General features: G+C 54.3%; 7 protein-coding genes across 7 annotated transcripts; 2 read left to right on the top strand and 5 right to left on the bottom strand.

The window, feature by feature from the left end:
- Window positions 1-1123: 1123 nt before the first annotated feature.
- On the bottom strand, window positions 1124-2139 carry L226DRAFT_511716 (uncharacterized protein; the record flags this gene model as incomplete). The annotated part of the gene is made up of 3 exons (XM_067678312.1): window positions 1876-2139; window positions 1480-1827; window positions 1124-1426 (listed from the first exon to the last, which is right to left on the bottom strand). The coding sequence occupies exons 1-3, from the start codon at window positions 1981-1983 to the stop codon at window positions 1124-1126; spliced, it is 759 nt and encodes a 252-aa protein (XP_067533151.1). The 5' UTR covers window positions 1984-2139.
- Window positions 2140-3589: 1450 nt separating this feature from the next.
- L226DRAFT_490110 (uncharacterized protein) lies at window positions 3590-5418 on the top strand. The gene is made up of 11 exons (XM_067677309.1): window positions 3590-3656; window positions 3725-3759; window positions 3818-3981; window positions 4091-4175; window positions 4231-4325; window positions 4388-4476; window positions 4582-4730; window positions 4791-4806; window positions 4859-4907; window positions 4967-5010; window positions 5068-5418. The coding sequence occupies exons 1-11, from the start codon at window positions 3610-3612 to the stop codon at window positions 5270-5272; spliced, it is 978 nt and encodes a 325-aa protein (XP_067533150.1). The 5' UTR covers window positions 3590-3609; the 3' UTR covers window positions 5273-5418.
- Window positions 5419-6256: 838 nt separating this feature from the next.
- Window positions 6257-7343, top strand: L226DRAFT_614759 (uncharacterized protein; the record flags this gene model as incomplete). Its single annotated transcript, XM_067686689.1, has 4 exons — window positions 6257-6301; window positions 6363-6491; window positions 6556-7056; window positions 7128-7343. The coding sequence occupies 4 exons, from the start codon at window positions 6257-6259 to the stop codon at window positions 7203-7205; spliced, it is 753 nt and encodes a 250-aa protein (XP_067533149.1). The 3' UTR covers window positions 7206-7343.
- A 135-nt stretch (window positions 7344-7478) lies between these two features.
- On the bottom strand, window positions 7479-14902 carry L226DRAFT_490104 (Sec63-domain-containing protein). The gene is made up of 13 exons (XM_067677308.1): window positions 13226-14902; window positions 11921-13170; window positions 11543-11864; window positions 11321-11493; window positions 11171-11266; window positions 11037-11115; window positions 10872-10981; window positions 10078-10819; window positions 9763-10019; window positions 8994-9702; window positions 8780-8936; window positions 8662-8724; window positions 7479-8606 (listed from the first exon to the last, which is right to left on the bottom strand). Exons 1-13 carry the CDS (start codon window positions 14795-14797, stop codon window positions 7630-7632), a joined length of 6507 nt encoding a protein of 2168 aa, XP_067533148.1. The 5' UTR covers window positions 14798-14902; the 3' UTR covers window positions 7479-7629.
- A 184-nt stretch (window positions 14903-15086) lies between these two features.
- Window positions 15087-16562, bottom strand: L226DRAFT_554043 (DNA glycosylase). Its single transcript, XM_067682972.1, has 8 exons — window positions 16371-16562; window positions 16290-16308; window positions 16142-16221; window positions 16010-16077; window positions 15925-15954; window positions 15525-15867; window positions 15393-15463; window positions 15087-15332 (listed from the first exon to the last, which is right to left on the bottom strand). The coding sequence occupies exons 1-8, from the start codon at window positions 16378-16380 to the stop codon at window positions 15213-15215; spliced, it is 741 nt and encodes a 246-aa protein (XP_067533147.1). The 5' UTR covers window positions 16381-16562; the 3' UTR covers window positions 15087-15212.
- A 669-nt stretch (window positions 16563-17231) lies between these two features.
- L226DRAFT_537083 (uncharacterized protein) lies at window positions 17232-18139 on the bottom strand. Its single transcript, XM_067681247.1, has 3 exons — window positions 18022-18139; window positions 17462-17965; window positions 17232-17395 (listed from the first exon to the last, which is right to left on the bottom strand). Exons 1-3 carry the CDS (start codon window positions 18088-18090, stop codon window positions 17318-17320), a joined length of 651 nt encoding a protein of 216 aa, XP_067533146.1. The 5' UTR covers window positions 18091-18139; the 3' UTR covers window positions 17232-17317.
- A 443-nt stretch (window positions 18140-18582) lies between these two features.
- L226DRAFT_511700 (uncharacterized protein) lies at window positions 18583-20139 on the bottom strand. The gene is made up of 4 exons (XM_067678311.1): window positions 19660-20139; window positions 19468-19599; window positions 18896-19399; window positions 18583-18845 (listed from the first exon to the last, which is right to left on the bottom strand). Exons 1-4 carry the CDS (start codon window positions 19696-19698, stop codon window positions 18747-18749), a joined length of 774 nt encoding a protein of 257 aa, XP_067533145.1. The 5' UTR covers window positions 19699-20139; the 3' UTR covers window positions 18583-18746.
- Between the last annotated feature and the right edge of the window lie 585 nt (window positions 20140-20724).

Raw genomic sequence — 20724 nt, 5'->3', positions numbered from 1 at the left:
CACAGAGTAGATGTCTCGCGCGGCCCACGCTATACAAACGTCGAGAAGGAAACAATGGAACATCAAGACTCATCATGATCTGTCAGAACTGTGAACTCGACGGCTCGCCATCAATTCAGCGTTCTGCAGGGAATGTCTTGGCGGAAAGAGCAGCTGAGGCGTCGGAGGTTGTCGGTGACCGTATGTGATATACAACCAACCGAACCTGTGTGTTTGGAAAAGAGAAACGCCTTCGGTTCTCATGCAACAGTCTAGAGCAGCGTAAACGCGTCCACACTGAATATTGCGCGGGTATGGTCGACGACGCAGCCGCATGCCCACTTCTCACGAGCCAAGACGTTGTCTTTAAATCAGAGCGCTGCAGTACGTTTGGAAAACGAGGGATATCAGCTACGGACATCAGCGGAAACAAGACGCGTCGTGTATACTCATTCAGCGACCGGTGGAGACAATCCTCCTTGTGACAGTTACAATCACTGCTGACGAGGCCAAGCCTGAGTTCCACGTGTTCTGAGGGTGGAAGCTATCGAGTGAGCGGATGGAAGAACAACCGTGACAGACACACATGAGTAGACTTGAATCAGACGTGGATCCTCGAACTTTGGCTCAGCTTCAGCTTCTCCGACAAACGCCGGGCGCCTCTGGTCCCGCAGACACTGGACCAGGAAGGTCCGAATGTCCCGGGTGTGCGAGTAACGTGTTCCATTCGATATATTGACATCTTGGCGGGCTTTGTTGGATATGGAGTATCCAGCGTGATCTAATAGATGGGCCACTCTACCTTCTACCAGCAACGACAAATGGCAGGCGATGTCGCAGCACTGACGTATCATACCAATATGTCTCAAGTGCAAATGTTATGGAATGAGGGATCCGGGTAGCCACATGACTCCGGTCCACACCGCGTTCTTGCAGATAGAAATACAAGATGGTACAGGATCGCACTCACCTGAGTCTGACTGTTGCCGAAGTCGCAACGCGACGATATTGAAATGTTATATGTACTTATTTTGTGGTAAAGCTGGATACAGCATCGCACAATACTGGAGGAGCGGCGATGAGAGGTACCGTCCAGATATCTTGTCGGACACATACCTGGCGACGGGGACCTTGTCCATATCGACTACACATGTCCCCTCTTGGACCGCTCTAACCGACCCTCGGCCTCCAACTCCCGCATGGCCGCTGCAGCCCAACCGTAAAACCCATGTTTGTCGAATGCCTCCTTGAGTCGGCTCTCCGCCGCCGCCCATGTCCACTCCTCGCCCGCGTCCAATGATGCCAATTCGGGTTCGGCAGTCACCACCGGTTCTGGAGGAAGCAGGGCGTCGCCGTCTTCGGGGGCTGGCGGGCGATGTATGCGGGCAGACAGAACGGGCATCCGGGAGAGAATGGCCAAGCGCATCCGATCCGCGAACTCTTGGGTCTGTATTGGGAGGAATTGGAGGAGGAACACGTACAAAAAGCGTGAGTACTCACCGTCTCGACCCCCATATACTGACGTATGCCCCAGACTGAAGCCATTGCTCCTGCCCCGACCGCCATCGTCGCGATGCAGAACGCTTTTGCGCAGTGCAATGCGCCGTTGAAGTTGTCGCCCGCTTTGGCCATGGCAGGGGCAGAAGACGTACTGGCTTCTGCCGAAGAAATCACGGAGTCCTTGACGGAGAACAAGGATGGATTCGGGTTTGCGAGTGCGATGCCCTTCGAGCTCGTTGTCCGGCGAGGTGGCGGTGGGGCGTCCGCCAGTCTTTTGCCTACAGTCGCCGCGCGATGTCGGAGCAGCAGAACGATGGGTACGGTCATAGCTACTGTCGAGAAGGCCAGCTGTGCTCATCATGAGAGTTGTTTCGAAGATGGTGCATGAACACATACCAGCGTAACCGGAACCCACTTCGGAACTGGTTTCTTATTGCCATCTCTCGGAAGTTCGAATCCAAGGATTGACTTTGAACCAGACGATTGGGGTTGGGCGTCGGCCATGTCGTCCAGATCCAACAGCGGGCGGTTGATGACGAGCACGAGCACAAATACGACGACTGAAAGGTTGCTGACCGCGTCCGCAGAGTTTCCAGGAGGCGGAGGATAAATATGTAGGAAGGACAAGCCGAGGAGGACGTGGAGGCGAGGCAAGCAAGCCGATGGGAAATATTCAGCGTCTACCGCGCAGGGCAGCATTTTCCTTTTCGAGACATCCCGCCAGCCTACATCTCGACGTCCATCACCGTCCTGAGCTCGGGCACGAAGTTCTCACATTTGCTCTAACTCCACTATGTCGCGATGGTAAGCTCAAAAATTCTTTGCAACTTGATGTCTTGATTGAAACATAACAACGTCCAGGCTCGTCAATCGCTGCAACAAGAACTTGTCGATATCTTCTCGGTCACATTCACGGCTTGAAGCGACACTGGCACTGGTTTGGTAACACTACTCTAACTACCTTAGGGAATATGGACGATTAGTGCACGAGAGCTCAGATCGAAGTTGGACGAGGGAGATCTTCAGTTGAAGACGCGATGGAACTCTACCTTTCCTATCAATCGCCTTCCGAGAGAGGCATGGTCAATCTACTCGGTCTCTACAAGGAGGAGGCACCTATGCTAGCTTTCGCGTATGTCCTGGATACGTATCATGTCTTGCTCCGCGACCTACATATCATATCCCTTGGAACCTTCGCCTTGTCTCAGCCTCTATCGCTCTCAACCCTGCGGAACTTTTTGGACAGTTTCTGAGTTCATTTTGCTCCCTACATCACATCTTGTATCTGCGGACTTCGTGCGGGTCGCAGCTCACCGGCCACCGGTAACCGCTCGACCCCGAAGGGACGATGAGCAAAGTTGCTGTGTGAGTGTTAACTTCCTTTCGTCGCGCCGATCACTGACTCCCGCGCACCACAGCTTTTCGTACGCACAATGTTGATGCGAACCCAATGCCATCATCGAATGCGATGCTTTCTTCACTTCTTTGCCTTTGCGAAGGTTAGCCGGCAACCGCTCGAAGCTTGGTAGGCTGTACGCCGTGCTGCTGCTTCCATTGGTGCCTCGTGCTTACGTCGATGACCGCCGCGATAGTATTCACTACTGTCTTCCCGTATGATATGGCAGAACTTGATTCTCGGATTCCATGCCCTGCGTCAATGCAACCTGCCATACGGCGAGGATAATGCCGAATGGTCAAGGCTGTTCCCGTCACAGGTGGGTCTATTTGTTCAAGTCTCCACCGTGTACCCAGTATTCAAACCACTCCTCACAGGTTCAGATTACCCGTATACACCTGAGCGAATGCTGGGGACGTGGCGACTCTGAACCCAAGGCGCTGGATGGTCATGAGACTTCGAAGCCATTCTATATATACCATGCACAGAAGTCTTGCCGCACCGGCGCCGGACCCTGCAGAAGATGGACCACTTCTAATGAAAGTCTACTTACTTCTGTGATTTCCGACATAGACATTCTGGTCTACTTGCGGTCTCAGCTCACCCGGAAACATACGAAGAATGGTCAAGGGCAGGTTTCAGCTTCGAGTCGCACCGTCGACGTCAGATATAAGTACCGTGGCTCTGACAATGCTCTTCCGGAAAACGTTCTCTCAGATAACGCTCTGGTCGACATGTCCTCTCCCGAAGCAGCTCAGCTGATCGACTTCTATAGCTCCATGTACGTCCCGCTGACTCGACATCGTCAGATGCTCGACATCTCTCACTGCTAACTTCATGTGATTCCAGGCTATCGGGGACATACATTGGACTTGTACCAATCGGTACGCACAGCACTTCTTCTTGAGCAATACGCCACATCTGACCTATCCCACCCTCTAGTGTTCTTGCTATATGACTACTTCCTGACTCTCGGGCGTGAAGTCCGCCTCTTCTGGACCGGTACCCTCACAGGAGCCTCTATCCTTTTCTTCAGTCTCCGATATGCCACCCTTCTCTACGAGGTACTCGACATCGTGGAGTACGTCCCTACACTTTCTGATACGGTACGTGGACATTCGAAGTGTCAAAGGTGTTACCATCTCCGAGAGCTGACTCCTCGCAAACAGAGGTGAGAATGCTTCGAGTCTCTGTCGAGCGTTCGTTGCCCTCGAGCTCACCGCCTCCGTCGCCGATAGCTGCAACTTGATAGCCCAAGCTTTCAACGTGGTGAACTTCCTTCGTTTTGTCCCGATCGCTCGTGAGTCGAACCTTGCATGTCTTGATATCGAACTGACGTTACGGACGACCTGCAGTATTCTCCGCCATGCGAGCGTATGCATTGTCCTCGAACTATGTCCTATCTGCGATCATCTTCCTCCTCTCGCTCACGCCCTTTGTGGTGAACTTCGTGAGTCACGTCCGTGTGTCCTCTACCGGCGCATAGATGTGCTCATTCTTGATGACTCACAGATTCAATACGGACAAGGCATCCGAGGCTCGATGCTTCCAGTAGGCAACTGCGAAGCGCAAATCAACGTCACCCCGGTCGAAACCATCATGTCGGTTTCATTGTATATCTTCATGGGCGTCATGCTGACTTGGAACGCAGATGTATGCTTGCGCTCCTTGAATTTACATGATAGTAGGAACTCACAGCGTATCACAGTTCCTGTCGTATCTCGTGGCGGTCTGATCATCGCAGACTTCCTCCTGATCCTGGTGACATGGCGGACGTTAGTCAAGACTTCGGTCTTACCGCGTTTCTCCTTCGAGAAAGCGCATAAGTCTCTCACTACAATCATGTTCTGGAATGGTCCGTATCCCACTTCATCATTGTCTGCTCCCGTTCGATGTTGCTCATGGTCGTTCCCAGGAACAATCTACTTCGTGTAATTTTCCTCCCGTTGCGCACCATAATCGTCGTCTGACATGACACTGCAGCGTCCTCTTCGTCCTCAATGTGCTCCACATGACTTTCACGCTCACATCGGTCAGGAAATACAGTGTTTCGAACACGAGATCCTCCAAGCTGATCCTATATTCTTCCAGATTTTCGGTCTCGGTAAAAGCCTGATCGCCGTCTTCACGGACCCGTGCGCCTCTCGTCCCCTTTCTGCTTCGGCTCGTACTGATAATCTCGACCCACGCAGTATCACAACAATTCTTATTTCGCGATTCCTGCTCGATCTGCAGCACGCTAACCGACAGGACGTGCAGCTTGGAAGTGACGACCACATCCAGCAGACGAGCACTCCTCAGGGATCGCTCGCTTTTGCGCGAACCCTGGGCTCAATCAATTCCACGATCACTTCCGGAGCTGACTGGGACTCGGGTGTGCTATCTGACGAGGAGTAGAAAAAGAAGTGTCATCGCTGGCCGTGATGTCTCGGAAAGACATAGCTCCCCCTTCTCATTGAGGTCCGATTGGTTAGAGAAGACGTAGTATTTATACGGTGTTATTCATCATATTCATGTTCAGACGGTATCATTGTTGACTGCTTGCTTTCATATCCCCTCTGGAAGCGCGAACGTCGGACAGTGTGGGGTCCGCCAATCTCTTCGTGTCCCCGTATCGTCCGCGGCTTCGGAAGACTCATCGCGCCATCGACCGTAAGATTCGGGACAAACGTGCTTGGCACATCGTGTTTGTTACAGATACTGAAGCGTCGAAGCGAGAGTACGTGGAGACGTTCACGGACAAGTTGAAGGACTTTACCCTTGGACGGGACAAGATTGGGGTAACGGTTTGGGGCTGCGTCCTTCCGAGCCTGTCGCAGTAACTCTGATCCGCCTTATGTCCAGGCTGACGATGAGGGTAGCACTGCACTAGTACTGTGTGTAGCATGCATCACTCCCGCAAGGGTGCATCTAATCGAAAGAATCAAGTGCGCTGAACATTGAACAACCGAGTCCAAGTACGCTAAACCTCAGAGCCGCGGGATACTGACACTATTGCTGCAATCTCGTTGGCACGCCCTGACTCCGTATCAATGCGTCTGCTAGAAAGATGGGCAATTCATCCTCCTTCTGGGACCTTCGTAGTCGCACGATCAACTGTGCCGCATGAGCTCTGACAGAGATCCCGACTTCGGGCTTTAGCTTCCTCTGTGCACGGACGTGCTCCCCATTGAAAACCTTATTCTGGAGTCACTGCACTACGGCGTCGTACACGATCGGACTTGTCCAGTGCAGTCGGCCTGACAACAGAAGCTACCTCAATCCCACGACTGCGACAAGCTGGTTTCTAATTTGTCAGGACAAGCGGGTCTCATCGGGGCTAAGTATAAGAGGGTGGCCGTACCGAAACACTCGTTCCGCAACCCCCAAATATCCATCGAGATGTCTAGCCTCCAGAGGATCACGCTTTATGCTGACGCAGCTGTGGTATGCGCTTCAAGATGATAGTCATAAGCGCAATCGAACTAACCTAACATCTTCTCGTCAGGAGTCACCTTTCCCGCATAGAGTGCGTCTTGCGCTCGAAGAGGCCCAAGTACCCTATGATGTTATCTTGATCAGCCTGGGCGCTGACAAGCCTGAGTGGTACGCACAGAAAGTCTACCCCGAGGCGAAGGTCCGTCTCCTCCTCCAAGTCGTTGGACGCTCGTCCACCATGATCACTCATTTTTAGCCCTAAGGTCCCCTACCTTGTCTACGGCGGGCCCAAGCTGAACCCCGGCGACGCGCCTTCCGCGGACACGCTTCAGATCCCCGAGTCGCTCGTCATCCTCGAGTTCCTCGCGGACCTCCTCCCGTCTGCGAAGCTCCTTCCCGCCGATCCTGCGCTCCGTGTCAAAGCGCGTCTCTTCGCCCAAGCGGTCGAGCCAAAGCTCCGCCCTGCGTTCATGGCCTTTTTCTTGCAAGGCGCCCCGCAGGAGACTCTTCTCGAACCTCTCGATAGCTTGCAACGGATGCTGCCTCCAGAGGGATACGCCGTCGGCGAATGGTCGATTGCGGATGCCGCGTTTACTCCGTTCCTCATGCGCATCAACGCGATGCTCAAGATCAAACCGCCCACTGTGCAGGAGGGCTACCTGGAGCAGGTCACAGAGGCCCTGCATTCTCCCAGATTCGAGAGACTGCAGAAGTATGTGTCAGAAAATATCGCACGCTCAAGCATGGCGAAGACTTGGGACGAGGTATGCTATCTTCCGCTGACTCATTAGATTGGGGTCACGCTGAGACATCGACGATACACTGGCATGTTCAGCCTGCAGTACTGAAGCTGTTCAAAGCGCGGTTTGAGAACATGGCAAAGACAAAACAAACCCCGGATCCCCATGCCTGAATCGAATGAGTGACTCACTGGGATGAGGATCTCGGAGAAACCCGCGAAGACGGAGGGCGGTCAGTGTACTCGTGATCTGAGGTCTACATATAGCCTTAATACTAGATCAAAGCTGTAAATCTCATCCTTGTTGGCGACAACTCCGGTTTTCTGCTATCGTTCTTCAGAACTTGGGAGATCGCGACAGCAACATTGGTTCCATACGATGCCTGCTCGAAGCTGACATTTCGTCTGTACCGCGAGCACGATAATTAGACGGCTTTTGAGCCTTGAGGTCGTTTCCTAAGTGCGAGATGCCTCTGATTGAGCAGGTCATAAGAGTCATAGAGATTACAGCGCTGAATTCGTCATATAGTAATACAGTATGCATAGCCATCAAGAACAACAACAAATCTCAACGCACGGGTACCAGTAGTCCAGCAGCCTACTCCTCCATCGCGTCGTCGCTCTCCTCCTCCTCGCTATCGCTCTCCTCGCCCTCCGCGACGTCGATATGGTCGAGATCGATATCATGATCCGCACCCATGTACGAGTCGCAGATGACATAGAGCTTGAGCGCATGCTGACCTTGCGGCAGCGAGAACTCCAGCCGCACCGCGAGGTTCCGATGCACGGTGACCTTCTTGATCGCGAGCAGCTGCCGCGTTTTGGGCTCGCCAATGACGACCCACCAGTTTGCGAGCTTCTTCTTGGGGTAGAAGGGCGCCACCACGGTCTCATCGTCCTCGCTCGTGTCCATGTCCTCATCCGCATCCTTCGACAGGGCGACCTGGATCGTGATGGGTGCCCCAGCGGTGTAGTCGCCCTTCGCAAGCTCGAAGTTGACGTCGATGGTGGGGTAGGAGTTGACGAACGTCGCGACGTCGCGCATCTGACGCGCATCCATCTGAAGCAGGTCGTTGCGTTTGTCATCCTCCATCTCCATGATGTCGTAGACAGTCTCGACACCAGCGTCTTTGCATCGCTTGACGACGTCGGGCTCGAAGTGAGGGATCTGCTTGAGAGGCGAGTCTGTCTCCCAGCATGCCTGTACGCACATCTGCGACAAATCCATCGCTCCGAGAGCATTCAACCATGCGTTCGACGATAGCACATCGACACACGCAGACAACAGGTTGAGGACCTTCTCGAGCACAAGGACTTGGTCCGCAGCGAGGTCGGGAGGTAGGGTGAGACGGGAGAAGTGGGCCTGGAGCAGGAGGAACGTCTTGAAGTGCGGTGCCTCGAAGTCGGCCTTCTCGAGCTTGACAGGTACACGGTCGTAGATACGGCGCAGGAGAACATCCTCGTGTCGGCGAATGGGGATTGACTCGAATTCTGCGGAGGATGACACGACCTCGAGAAGGCCCTTGAGTTTCGTGCGCTCCTTCAACGATAAGGTGTAGACCTCGACAGTGACGTCTATTCAAGAGGTCAGTGTCTACAGAACGTCAAGGCAAGTACGGCTGGGACTCACATGAGATGTTGTAGTAGGCAGCGATCATGCCGAGGTTCAGTGGCGAGACATCCTGCTCGTCCTCTGCAGGTAAACATCAGTAAATGGATGATGTCATATGGAGAATAGGGATACTGACCGACAGCGATACACTTGGAGTTCGCCAGGTCATTGATCGTGGTCTCCACCAACTCAGACAGGTGTTCTGACAAGTGCTGGTGTGTGACGTTGTTTAGACCGTAGTAGTTCGGGTTCTGAGTCATCCTCCGGTAGAAATACGACCATGTCAGAATATCCTAGAACGCGGAGCCAGCTATTAGCGAAGGATTTCCAGCCAGCGACCGGATACATACCAAAGCATCCTGTTTGTTCTCGATGGTCTTCACGGCGATCTCAGCAAGGAAGTAGTCGTGCAGCATGTGCGTCGGCAGGTGCGACTCGATAGGGAGGCCCTCCGCGAGGAACTTCTTGTAGAAGTCCTTACGCGTCTGCTGACACATCAGCACCGCCCGACTCTTGTCATCTTCCAGTGGTCGACATGCACGGCCCATCATTTGCAGCACGTCCATAACGGGGTAGTCAACGTAGCGGTGTTCCTTCCCCTCATAGTACTGGACGCCCATGATGATGACCATGTAGCTTGAGACAGGAAGGCTCCACGCAGTATCCTTCGATGCGATGAGGACTTGGATAGCGCCATGTTGGAAGAGACGCTCTACGATGCGCTTGTCCTGCTTGTTGAGGGCCTCATGATAGTAGCCGATACCGTGCTTGAGCGTCTCCTTCAGCCCTGCATCGGTGACATGCTCCAGATGAGGCGCCAAGTCAGCCTCTTCTACGTGCAAGAATCTGGAAGGGTCGTCGTCGGCACCACAATGAGTGATGATGTCATCAGCAGTCAATCGACATTGTCGCCGTGAAGGGACGAAGATGATGACGGGCTTGTTGGGAGAGTACTCAAGGATTGAAAGGTAGGCGGGCTTCGACATGGCGATCATGAGCGAAGGGAAGTGGGGAATGGAGAAGCTCTGAATATGGATATCCATGTCGAGTGGACGAGCACTACCAGATGCAGAAACGTTAGCATCTATAAAGCGCCTCGACAGCTCGCAAAGGGCTTACCTGGGAGGGAAGTTGAAGATCGCATGTGAAGGTGCACCCATCCATTCACCAAAGTCCCGAGCATTCGCGAGGGAAACACTGCACGCCACGATACGAGTCTTGATCTCAGTTTGCGCCGAAACATACCGTGTCCGTGAGATGACGACCTCGTAAGTCGGACCAACTTCGCCACCGACAAGCTGCGCCTCATCGGCGATCAGGAGACCGATTGTCTGGACGTTCTTTCGTTGACGCCATCTCCGCGAGAGGACATCCCACTAGGCAACGACACGTCAGTAAGTTCGGGGATTGTTGTGACGGCGAAGAAACACCAACCTGAGTCGGCGTGCAGACAATGAGGTCGCCCTTCTCCAGCAGACGGAGGTCAGCGCTTGTCTCGCCCGTCAAGCTGACGATCTCCTTCCCGCCCTGCAAGTTACCGAACTTCTTACGCCATTCCTCCACCCGCTGGTCGACCATCTCCTGGTACGGTTCGATGCAAACGGCGCGCTTCTGCTCGCGCTTACTCCACAGCCGGAGAAGCGCAAACTCCGCGCAGATGGTCTTGCCACTACCAGTGGGTGCGCCGATGAAGACGTTGTCATCGGTGGTATAGAGCGCCTGGAAGACCTGCGTCTGGATCTTGTTGAACGTCTGAATGGTGGAGGAGTAGATACTCTCGAACTCCTTGTTGTGCAAGGCAGAGAGGGGAAGGGCCTGCAGGTCAAGGAGAGGAGTGGGTGGCGGGAACTTCTCGGGAAGGATGAGAAGCTTGAATGAGACAGGGAGACGGGTCTCGGCTTGCAGCCAGCGATCCGAGATGATGGAGATGTAGTAGTTGGGAGGGACAGGCTCGAACATCGGCACGGTCAGGGTGACGTAGTGCTCGTCTTCGGCATATCGCTGGCGGAGGATGAACGTGTCGTGGAAGAGAATAATCTCGCCATCGACGTCCTCGACGAGAATCCAGAACGACTCAGAGGTCCCATGGATCTTCTCATCCCACCGGAAGTCGGGCGTGATGGTGAGGTCGATACGGAGGAGGGTGCGGGTAATCGGCTGTACCTGTGCTTGCACTCTGCGAAGAAGGTCAGAATCCGAGTGAACGCTGCGTTCAAGAGGTCACTTACGCAAGCTTTGGGAAGCTGTGCACAAGCCGGTGCACCAATCGCCCGGCGTTCTGGATACCGATGAGCTCGCCAATCTCCGGAGGGCTAAGGTCAAAGTAACGGTACCACGGCTGCAAAACGACACTCAGTACGAATCTCTGTATTCAGATGAACTGGGTCACTTACGAACTGCTTCCCTTCCGCCTTCCGGATGATTTCTCCAGGCACACCCTTAAACTGCCGCAGAGGTGTCATCGAACTCCACCTGTAAACCGGAATGAGCAAGCAAGCCATAGGAAGGGGCGAGATAAGCCACATACATGCGCCGTTCAACCATCTTGCACATGTCCAAAGCAGCCTTGGCCGGAACTGCCCAACCACGCTTCAAGCAGATCTCGAAGATAGCGCGCATGATACTATTTCAAAGAACGTCAGTAATGGGGCTACGATCAATACTCACATATACTTACCGGCCTGCGGACTGCTGAACGTAAACCATGTCGGCCACAAGCGCGAAGCCCTCGAGCTTCAGCTGAGAGATGTAGGCCTGTAGCAAGACGTTGATCTTCGCGGCGGGCTCCTCGACGGACTCCTTGACGGGGATCGGCACTCGCTCGAGAAGCTTGCCAAGCTCGAGTTTCTCCTGCGTAGGACGTTAGCACGTGTGATTAACGATGAATTGAAGCACATACGTCTTGGCGGACGGGGATAAGTTTGAACTCGTTGGAGAGTGCAAAAACACGGAAGAGCTCGAGCTGAGACATCGTTGGGCGCAGATGCTGGTTGTAGGTGGCCATAGAGCTGTATGTCACATAGTAGTGCGACGCAATGCGACCCAGCTCCGTGCTCTGGAAGCGGCCAGTCGAACGCTCATACTTGATGAGGTGGCACTTCTCGAGCAGCGCGGCGGCAGTGTGAACGATATCGGCACGCTTCTGGACGAGCGTCGGGTCACCTTCCAGGTAGTCTATACCGACGCTGTACAACACGGGGTCCTTGAGCATACGGACGTACCTATCGTGCACAATGTCAGAACATAGCATGTTAAGAGGAATGATCAAGGAACGTACAGGTAGGTGTAGCCAAGCCATTGGACGGCCTCGTCACGGTTCCGAACGGTACCAAGAACAATCTCAGCATTGAGGTTGTCGGTGAGTTTCGCGACGAACTGCGACTCAATCGGGAGCTGCTGATTCATCAGACTGAGGTAGTATTGGAGCTCAGAGTGGTTCGTGATGATAACACCCTCGCCGTACGTGTCGTACTGCGGACGACCGGCACGACCGAGCATCTGGAGCACGTCCTGGGATGAGAGCTCGACCCAGCGACCCTTCTCAGGGTTATAGATCTGTGTTCCCTTGATGATAACCGTGTGGGCGGGAAGGTTGACACCCCAGGCGAGCGTCGCGGTACAGACGAGGACCTGCAGGTGACCGTCGGCAAACAGCTCCTCAACGAGACCACGGTCTTCCCTAGACATGCCGGCGTGGTGGATACCGAAGCCGAACTGGAGAAGATCCTTGAGATTGGGATCTTTCACGTTGTTCGTCTCGTCCAGGAGGATCTCACGGGTGGCACCTTCAGGCTTGACGAACTGCGTGATGGTCTCCTTCTCGATCGCCATGTCGCGGATGAACTTTGCCGTCTTCGCGGTCTCCTTGCGGGAGTGGACGAAGACGAGGGTCTGGTTCTTGCCGGCTTGGTCAAGGACCTTCTCGTAGCATACCTCATTCATGACCTGGTACCGCTTAATCGCCTTCTTCTCGGTGACGCCAATGAACTGTTGCTGAAGCGCGCAAGGACGGTACGACGCGTCGAAGTAGAACAGACCCTTCGACTGGTCGACCCGGAGGAACGTCGCGACGTCCTGATAGTTGGGTAGCGTGGCGGAGAGACCAACGAGACGCACGTACTCGTTCGTCTGCTCCATGCGCCGGATCGTACGCGCGATGACCGACTCGAGCACTGGACCACGTTCATCATGCAACAAGTGAATCTCGTCGATGATGATGAGACGTACGAGGTTCGTATAGCTCGTGTCCGTGCTCTTCCGCGTGATGACATCCCACTTCTCCGGCGTCGTGACGATAATCTGCGTCTCCGAAATCTGCTGCTTCGTCATTTGCGAGTCGCCCGTGAGCTCCCCGACCTTGATGCCGTAGACGCCGAGACGCGAGCTGAAGTTGCCGACCATCTCCTGGACAAGAGCCTTCATGGGCGCAATATAGACAATCTTGAACGCGTCGAGGTCGAAGGTGCCTGTCTCTTCGTCGCGGTACTTGCCGAGCTCGTTCAGAATCGTGAGCATGGCAACGTTTGTCTGTACAGGAAACGATTCAGCTTGACTTCGCTCGTACGTCTGAGAGATCTCTCACCTTACCGGCACCCGTTGGGGCGCAAAGCAACAGAGGCTCGTCCGTACCGAAGGCGATGGGGTAGAGCTTGCTCTGAATGCGGTTAAGGTTCCTGTAACCCTTGAAACCTTCGCGCGCCCACTCCGGCAACGCCTCAATCTTGACGAAATCAGAATCGTTGGCAGGTTTCGACTTCGGCGCAGGGACGTGAATCTCCTCGTAGCCCTTCTTGGCGCGCTTGAACGAGCCCTCCGGGAGCTTGCATTTCTTGTTTGACATGAGGTGACCGCCTTGGCTGAACGCCATGCTCTCGAGGTCCACGGTCGCCTTCGGCTGGACAATCGAACCGGGCGCGAGTGTCGCAGTCTTGGGAACAGCTTCGACGTTGGGCTTCTCGTCGACGTCCATCGCGTCGGAACGCGCCTTCGCCTTGCGGTCGCCCGCAAGCTCCCGCAGGATCCAGCCGACTCCCTTCTCCCGCATCGCGACCTCCACGTTCACGCGCTCGTCAGCGTCACTACGCATGAGCTTCGTGCACCAGACGATGACATCTCGGTTCTTGACAAACTTGCGGATGAGCGGGAAGTGTTGGTACTCGAAGAGATCCATGAGCTGGTTTTCGCAGTCGCGGACGCTCGACTCCGACCCGAGGATAGAAAGCACCGACGACGCCTTGTCTGCGGCGGTGACGGGATCCGGGTACACCTCAGAAATTTGTCGTTGTACCCAGAAACCGTCGATGGAATGGGGGGAGACGATATCCTTGTCGACCTGCGTCTTGCCCTGTTGAGCTGCTGAAGACGCACCAATGACCAACTCGTCATTCCCCTCCAACGACTCTGGTGGTGGCTCCACCCCCTCTGCTGTCTCTTCTGCTTCCTCATCCGACTCGTCCCGGATCTCGAAACCCTCCTCTTCCTCCTCCTCTTCCTCTTCCTCGTCGAAAACGACCGCAACACCCATCTCGTCATCAATCTCCGCGTCCTTCCGCTCCTGGTCGGGGTCGGCGATCTGCTCGTCCTCCACGCCATAGTCGGTGATCTTCTTTGACAGATTAACGAGCTGCGAGAACGACTCGTTAGAGATAGAACCCAGGATCTCCTCGACCTCCTTCTTCTTGTCGAAGTCCTTCAAATTCTCGTTCTTGAGCGTCTCGAGTACGGCGTCGGCGGCGCTGCGCACGATGTCGTTTGCCTGGTCGCCGAGGGCCTGGTGGACACTAGAGAGGATGAGCTCGTACACCTCACGAGTCTCTGCTGTCCTCGGACGGTACGTGAGCCCCTCGACATCCTCCGTCGCCTCGATGATGTCCGTGTACCCAAAGCCCGTCACGTCCGCTGCTCTCCTCTTCGCTGGTCTCTCCACCGCTTCCTGCTTGTCGGCGGCCTTTTTCTTCTTCTTCTCGAGGTCCTTGGGTACCTCGCGTTGCACGCGCGAGCCCATCTCCCGGGGGTCGATGCGACCAGCAAGCGAGGTCGGGGCACCATCCGGTTCCTTGTCTCGACGCGGCAGCGCAGAGCGGTCAGCAGTCAAGACAAGCGAAGAAATGGCGGCATAGTTGTAGCCAGACAAGTCCCGTTTTGAGCCCGACATGGCGAAGTCGTCAAAGCCGTCCTCGACGTCGTCGGGAACGTTGAGGAGGTGGAGGGTGAAAGAGGTGTAAATCCGTAAGCGCTAGCGTAAGCTGGCATAAAGTCATCGAGAAAGTATCTCGGAGCCGCGTTGATGAAATTGAAGCTCCGATGACCCGGTCATTACCTCTTGTATTAATTATTAATTAGTCATCAATCGTCAGTTAAGAACGGCTACTTACCACACTCACTGCTGGGATACTTATTGTTCATTGTTCGCAGAGGTGGCCCAACAACATCGAAGGCGAAGTCCCGGGCAAAGATATAGAGCACTGAATTAGGACGACCGCTCGTACAGCGTAGCATAGAATACGGAAGATGGTAGGGTAACAAGATCCAAAACGCAAGAAAGACACAACAAAACCGATAGGATGCAATCAACTTGAAGATGGCATGACGCTGGGAATCTCAACCATGGCAGACGTATCGAAACTCCCACTTTTGAGCTCGTCCAACCGCTGTTTCAGCAGAGTGAACTGCTTGATCTTGTCAGGAAGCTGATTGGTAGGGCATCGGGTTGAGCACCGTATACAAATTGAATGACCACCCAGACGTACCTGGTAGCCAGCAACCAGTCCAGAAGTGCTCACGACGACGAAGAATAGGGTCTCGCGTACAATGGCATCAGCTGAAGCAAGTGATCAAAAGTAAACTCATTGAATACGTCACAACTTGGCTTGACCACGTACGAGTGTTATGAACGACCTTATATGGCTGCACGTCATAAATGATAGGAGCCGACTTGGACTTCTTCACAGATGGTCGCTTCTTAGATTGCGGCGGCAATAGTTGGGAACTCTCAGCAACTGCGCCGAATGAGGGCACCTGTGGTGCACTCTGGGAACTGGATTCAGTGAAGCTAGGCACTTCAAAAGGCGTCTGAGGCGATGGGGAGGATGGTGCGGCGGCGCGGATGAAGCTGTCCCAGATACCCTTTCCCACAAAACAGACTATTCGGGGACGTTTCTCAACAATCTTCCGCATGAGAGCAGGTACCCCAGCCGTGAACTCCGTGTTCGCAAGTTCTGCTGCCTATAGCGAGAAAAGGTCAGTATGGGGAGGGTATCAGAGCGGTGTCTGGTCGCTCACCTGGGCACTCGGCCGTTCTACGAGGTTTGTCTGTCGATCTAATGAGTAAAAGTTCATCGAGTTCCATTGCATTGGATAGACGTACGATCCCCAGGTTGAAGCGCTCTGGAAGCGAGCCATCTTCGCTGGCATCAAGAAGGCGATCCGTGAGCCCTTAGGGAAGAGAATTAGCGTATCTTTTCCAAGGCCATGCTGTCGCAAATGGCGTGCAACGTACCAGCACGATACAAGCAACGCCAGAAGTGGTTAGTGGGATGCGCGAAGTGGTGTCCAACGGTAGCAGACATCTGGCCTGGACTAGTTCACCACAAATGCTCAAGGCTCAGTTCAGCTGTTGACGTATCAGTTCGACAGGTTCAACTTACTTTATCCCACAGAACATCACTGCGATGCGGAGAATTAACCATGAGTGCCTCGCCGCCGATGAAAATGGCTGTGACACCCACCATCTAGCATGTCGGCTCCTTCGCCGAGATGGTCGGAAAGGGGATCCAGGTGTGCATATTTCTCCGGCGGAGCTACCTGTTTCTTCTTTGGGCTGGCGGATCTGGAAGCGCGAGCCTTTTTCACAGGCGCAACGAAGTCCTCTGACTTCACATGTTCTTCTACAGTGCGCGAACGCTTTTTAAGCGACGGCCCTGCAGAGGGTAGTGTAGGGAGTTCAGAGTCGACCTCCTCAAATTTTGCAAAGCGACCCCGGACATGCCCCCTTGGCGAGCGTCGCAATGTGGGCGACAAGTCGTCGCTGAACTTGAACGCAGAGAGTTTTTCCCGTAGTTTCTGGGTGGGTGTGATCGTCCCAGGGACCTCGCTGGTATCGATCGGCTCGTCTTTGACCGGCGGTGTATCACCCATGGCGCAAGATAGAGTCTCAGAAGCAAGAAAACAAGCGATAACGTACGAAAGCAAGGGAGAACAAGGAGAGAGCAAGAATCGAGTGCGACACGTAGGATGAGGAGAGTAGCTATGTATACACGTAACGGACCTGGGACTAGTTCAAGTTTAAGCTTCAAGGTGGCAAGGTTGCCGTGGGGTGGTATGATCTCGATCTTGTGGCTGAAGATCCGGAGCCCGATTCACTCGCTCTCAGCACTAGGGCCTCATGAATCTCTTCCACTACCTCTTCGTTCTTTCCGAACGACGTATTTATCAATGCATGTCTTGACTACTCCTCGCGAACATCAAAGACCTGCACCACGGCCGGGGCCCCGGTAATTCGAAGCCACGTCAGAGACCACGTTCAAGCCTTGAGGAACGTGCAACGAACCAGTAAGAGGATCCTCGTGCTACTACAAAATCATACCATGCTGGGTAGGACAATCATGGTCAATTTCAATCTCAAGGTACGTGTATCCTACAACGTGATAGTGAAATCCGACTAATATAACAACACCTAAGAGTGGGGAGCAGGAGTATGTCTCGCCTTCGCCATGCTCTCGAAGCGTACTTTCATCAACTTTTCCACCGCAGCCTGGGTTTGCCGAAGTACCGTCAGTGTGAGCGCAAAACGATTTGAATAAACCGAGGGGAAACAGACCTCGTCCCAAGTCTTCGCCATGCTCGGCCGCGCAGCATTGTCGTGCACATACTTCTGCAGCCTCGCGAATCTGGGAGAACTCAAAACCTCAAGGGCCTGCTCCGCAGCGCCCTCTTGCAACGTCGGCGGGTTCATCTTGAGCATCGTGTTGATCCCCATGAGGAACGGTGTGACCGCGGCATCCGCGATCGACCACTCGCCGACGGCGTATCCTTCCGAGGGAGGCAGCATGCGTTGTATGTCTTCGAGTGCATTGACCAAAATGTCAGGTGATCCGCCCATGAAGAAGAAGCCCCGGAATGCAGCAAGGAGCTTCGTCTCGACGGCCTGTATGAACAGCCGTGCTTTCGCACGAATTGCAGGGTCGGCGGGAAGGAGTTTCGCGGAGGGAAGGATGTCCGCGAGGAACTCGAGGATGACGAGAGACTCGGGCAATTGGACAGTATCCGGCGAAGGGGCCTCGTCCGGCTTCAGCTTGGGGCCGCCGTACACGAGATAAGGGATCTGACGGTTTTATAGTCAGTGTTGAGTTATTGAGTATCATCAAAGTGGAGACCAACCTTCGCCTCGGGATATACCTTCTTCGCGTACCACTCGGGCTTGTCATCGTACAGGCTGATCGATATCATATCATACGGGACCTGGGCTTCTTCGAGCGCGAGGCGCACCCTGTGCGGGAAGGGTGACTCCTGTGTAGAGCCTACTGTGTCAGATACGTTGCGTCCTATGAATATGAAGTGCGTACCACAGCAGCGTAAAGGGTGGTTCAGACATCGCAAGAGATGATGGATGCTGTCCTACCGATGCGTTTAGCCTTTTTATATGTCTGCGATCAACGTCCTCTTCCCTGGTCGACAGACGACGACGCAGCCTGTCCGTGCTCGTATCCTTTGGTAATCTGAAGATCAGCGTGGGAGAGAAGTAGCTCTTGTTCTCAGCGTTCTGAGCACCTTATTCCAATTACCGTGTAGGATGCACCTCCAATGACTCCTGAACAAAGTTCACGGCGGGGAAAACGCGGGGCCGTCGCCTACGTGTAGAGGAGGCCGCAGTTCAATGCCAACATCTTTGTCAGCGTGTTGATGGGCACAGTCCATCGTGCGAACACGGAGAGACGAACTAGCAGGATGATTGATTGAATCAGGGGGTGACCATACTTGTCAAGTATACAGCATCGTTGTTCAGCTACTTATCTCCGGGAGAGTGGAGAAGGTGAAGCAGTATATAAGCCGGCGCTATTGAGCAACATCGGGCTTTCACTACAACAGTGAGGCCTAGGCAACGATCAAGCCGGCGCAGGGATGGGGACAGTGATGTCGCTGTTCACCTTCCCAGTCTTCATCAACCTCTCAATCCTCTTCTTGAACTCCGCGTCGATAGCGTCCTATAGCATCTTCTCAGTATCATGCACGTCCCATAACGGACCACACTCACCCTGTCCCAGGTCTTCGCCATGCTCGGCCGCGCGACATTGTCTGCGATGTACTTCCGGATCCGCACAAACCGCGCCGAGTCAAGCGCCTCGCGAACCTGTGCCGCCTCGCCCTCCTTGATCGTCGGCGGGTTAAGCTCCAGGACCTGGTCCAGCCGCATGAAGAACGGCATCGCAGCCGCATCTGCAATCGACCACTCTCCTACTGCGAACCCTTCAGCGGGAAGCATACGCTGCACACCCTCGATTGTAGCGAGCAGGCCTTCGACGGGCATGCCTAGGCCGAAGATGAAGCCGGCGAAGGCAGGAAGGAACTTCGTGTCCATGTACTGTGCGAAGAGGCGGGCCTTGGCGCGGAGAGCAGGGTCGGTAGGGAGAAGGCCGGCGTTGGGGAAGATGTCCGCCAGGAACTCGTTGATCACGAGTGACTCGGGGACCTGCACCGAGTCTGGGGAAGGCGCGTCACCAGGATTCAGCTTCGGGCCGCCATAGACGAGGTAAGGGACCTGACATGACGGCGACGTGTCATTGCATCAGAAGTGGCATGGTGACAGTGTATGGTGGTGAGACAGACCTTGCCGACACCGACGTTGACCTTCTGCTCGTACCACTCTTGTTTGTTGTAGATGAGGCTGATCCAGATAATGTCATAGGTCGCGCCAGCCTCTTCGAGCGCCAGGCGAACCCTGTGTGGAAAGGGAGAATCCTAGACGAGTATGAAGGTCAGCACTGCGGGGAAAAGGTCACTGTCGACATTGACATCCACTATCGCAGCGTAGAGAGTAATTCGCTTTGGCTCAGACATCTCTGGATGCAAGGGAGATTGGAATGGACTGGGGGTCGTCTTGTTGAGCTACGTCTGCTTCTTCTCGCTCCTATATATGTGTAGTCATCCTTGGATCCCGCAGAGACCGGTCGCTGCCCGTGGATATGGATGGCGTATGTCCTCCGGCACGCACGTAAATGTCTCCACCGTAGCCCTGCAGATCCGGATGGACGCGTCTCCCATACGAGAGCGTTCGGCAGGCCCAGAACTCGCATATGTGTGCACGGTGCGTGGTTTGTTGCTGCGTCTCCGTGATGAGGCCGCTATTCGTGACAGGAGCGACTAGTACTGCGGTTGTCCGCAGTTGAACGTGGCGTCACGCAGAGACGTAAAAGAAGGCTTGAGTCGCTTGTCGTCGGATGTCGCCAAGGGGTTGAAAACAGGTGCCCTTTGCGAAATTCAATTCAGGAATTCGCAGTTGGCAAACTGAGGGAGGGAGTTAGAACCTCAGAACGGTAGGAATCGACGCTGAAATTGGTCTCGACTCGGTGGCAGGCGCTAAATCTTGGCGGTCCGAGAAGTCCGACCGGGCCTCATTCTATAACCACCATCATCTGTCGTCTCATTCTCTACCATCCGACGTTCATGACTATTCTGACACTCGAGACAAATCTGGAATTACCGATATATGTCCTGAACAGCTTCCCATGTTGGTCCGGTCAGCGGGGACCTCCTCTTTGTCACGTCCAAGGCTACGCGAGTCGTGTTTCTTTCAAATACGCCCACACTCGATAATTGCGATTAGACCCATCGAAGCAAGGAATTTGCATAGTTTTGGTGAGTGTGCATCTGTGTACGTTCTGACTCCATCGGCTGCTAGTCCCGATACTCATCGTAGTTTAGATCATAATGGACCGCTTGCCCGCCGCGCGATCCGTCCTCCGCAACTTCCTCTACAGTGTGTCTTGCGATTCAGGCGGCTTTCGAGTCAACTGATCTTTCGATCAGTACGTTTCGTCAGCCGCGGAGGCTTATCTTGATCAGGTCTCCGGACAGTCATTGTAA

The sequence above is a fragment of the Lentinus tigrinus genome, assembly GCF_003813185.1.
Source record: "Lentinus tigrinus ALCF2SS1-7 unplaced genomic scaffold L226scaffold_22, whole genome shotgun sequence".
NCBI classification, from domain to species: domain Eukaryota; kingdom Fungi; phylum Basidiomycota; class Agaricomycetes; order Polyporales; family Polyporaceae; genus Lentinus; species Lentinus tigrinus.
This window is presented reverse-complemented; position numbering and strand designations above follow the sequence as displayed.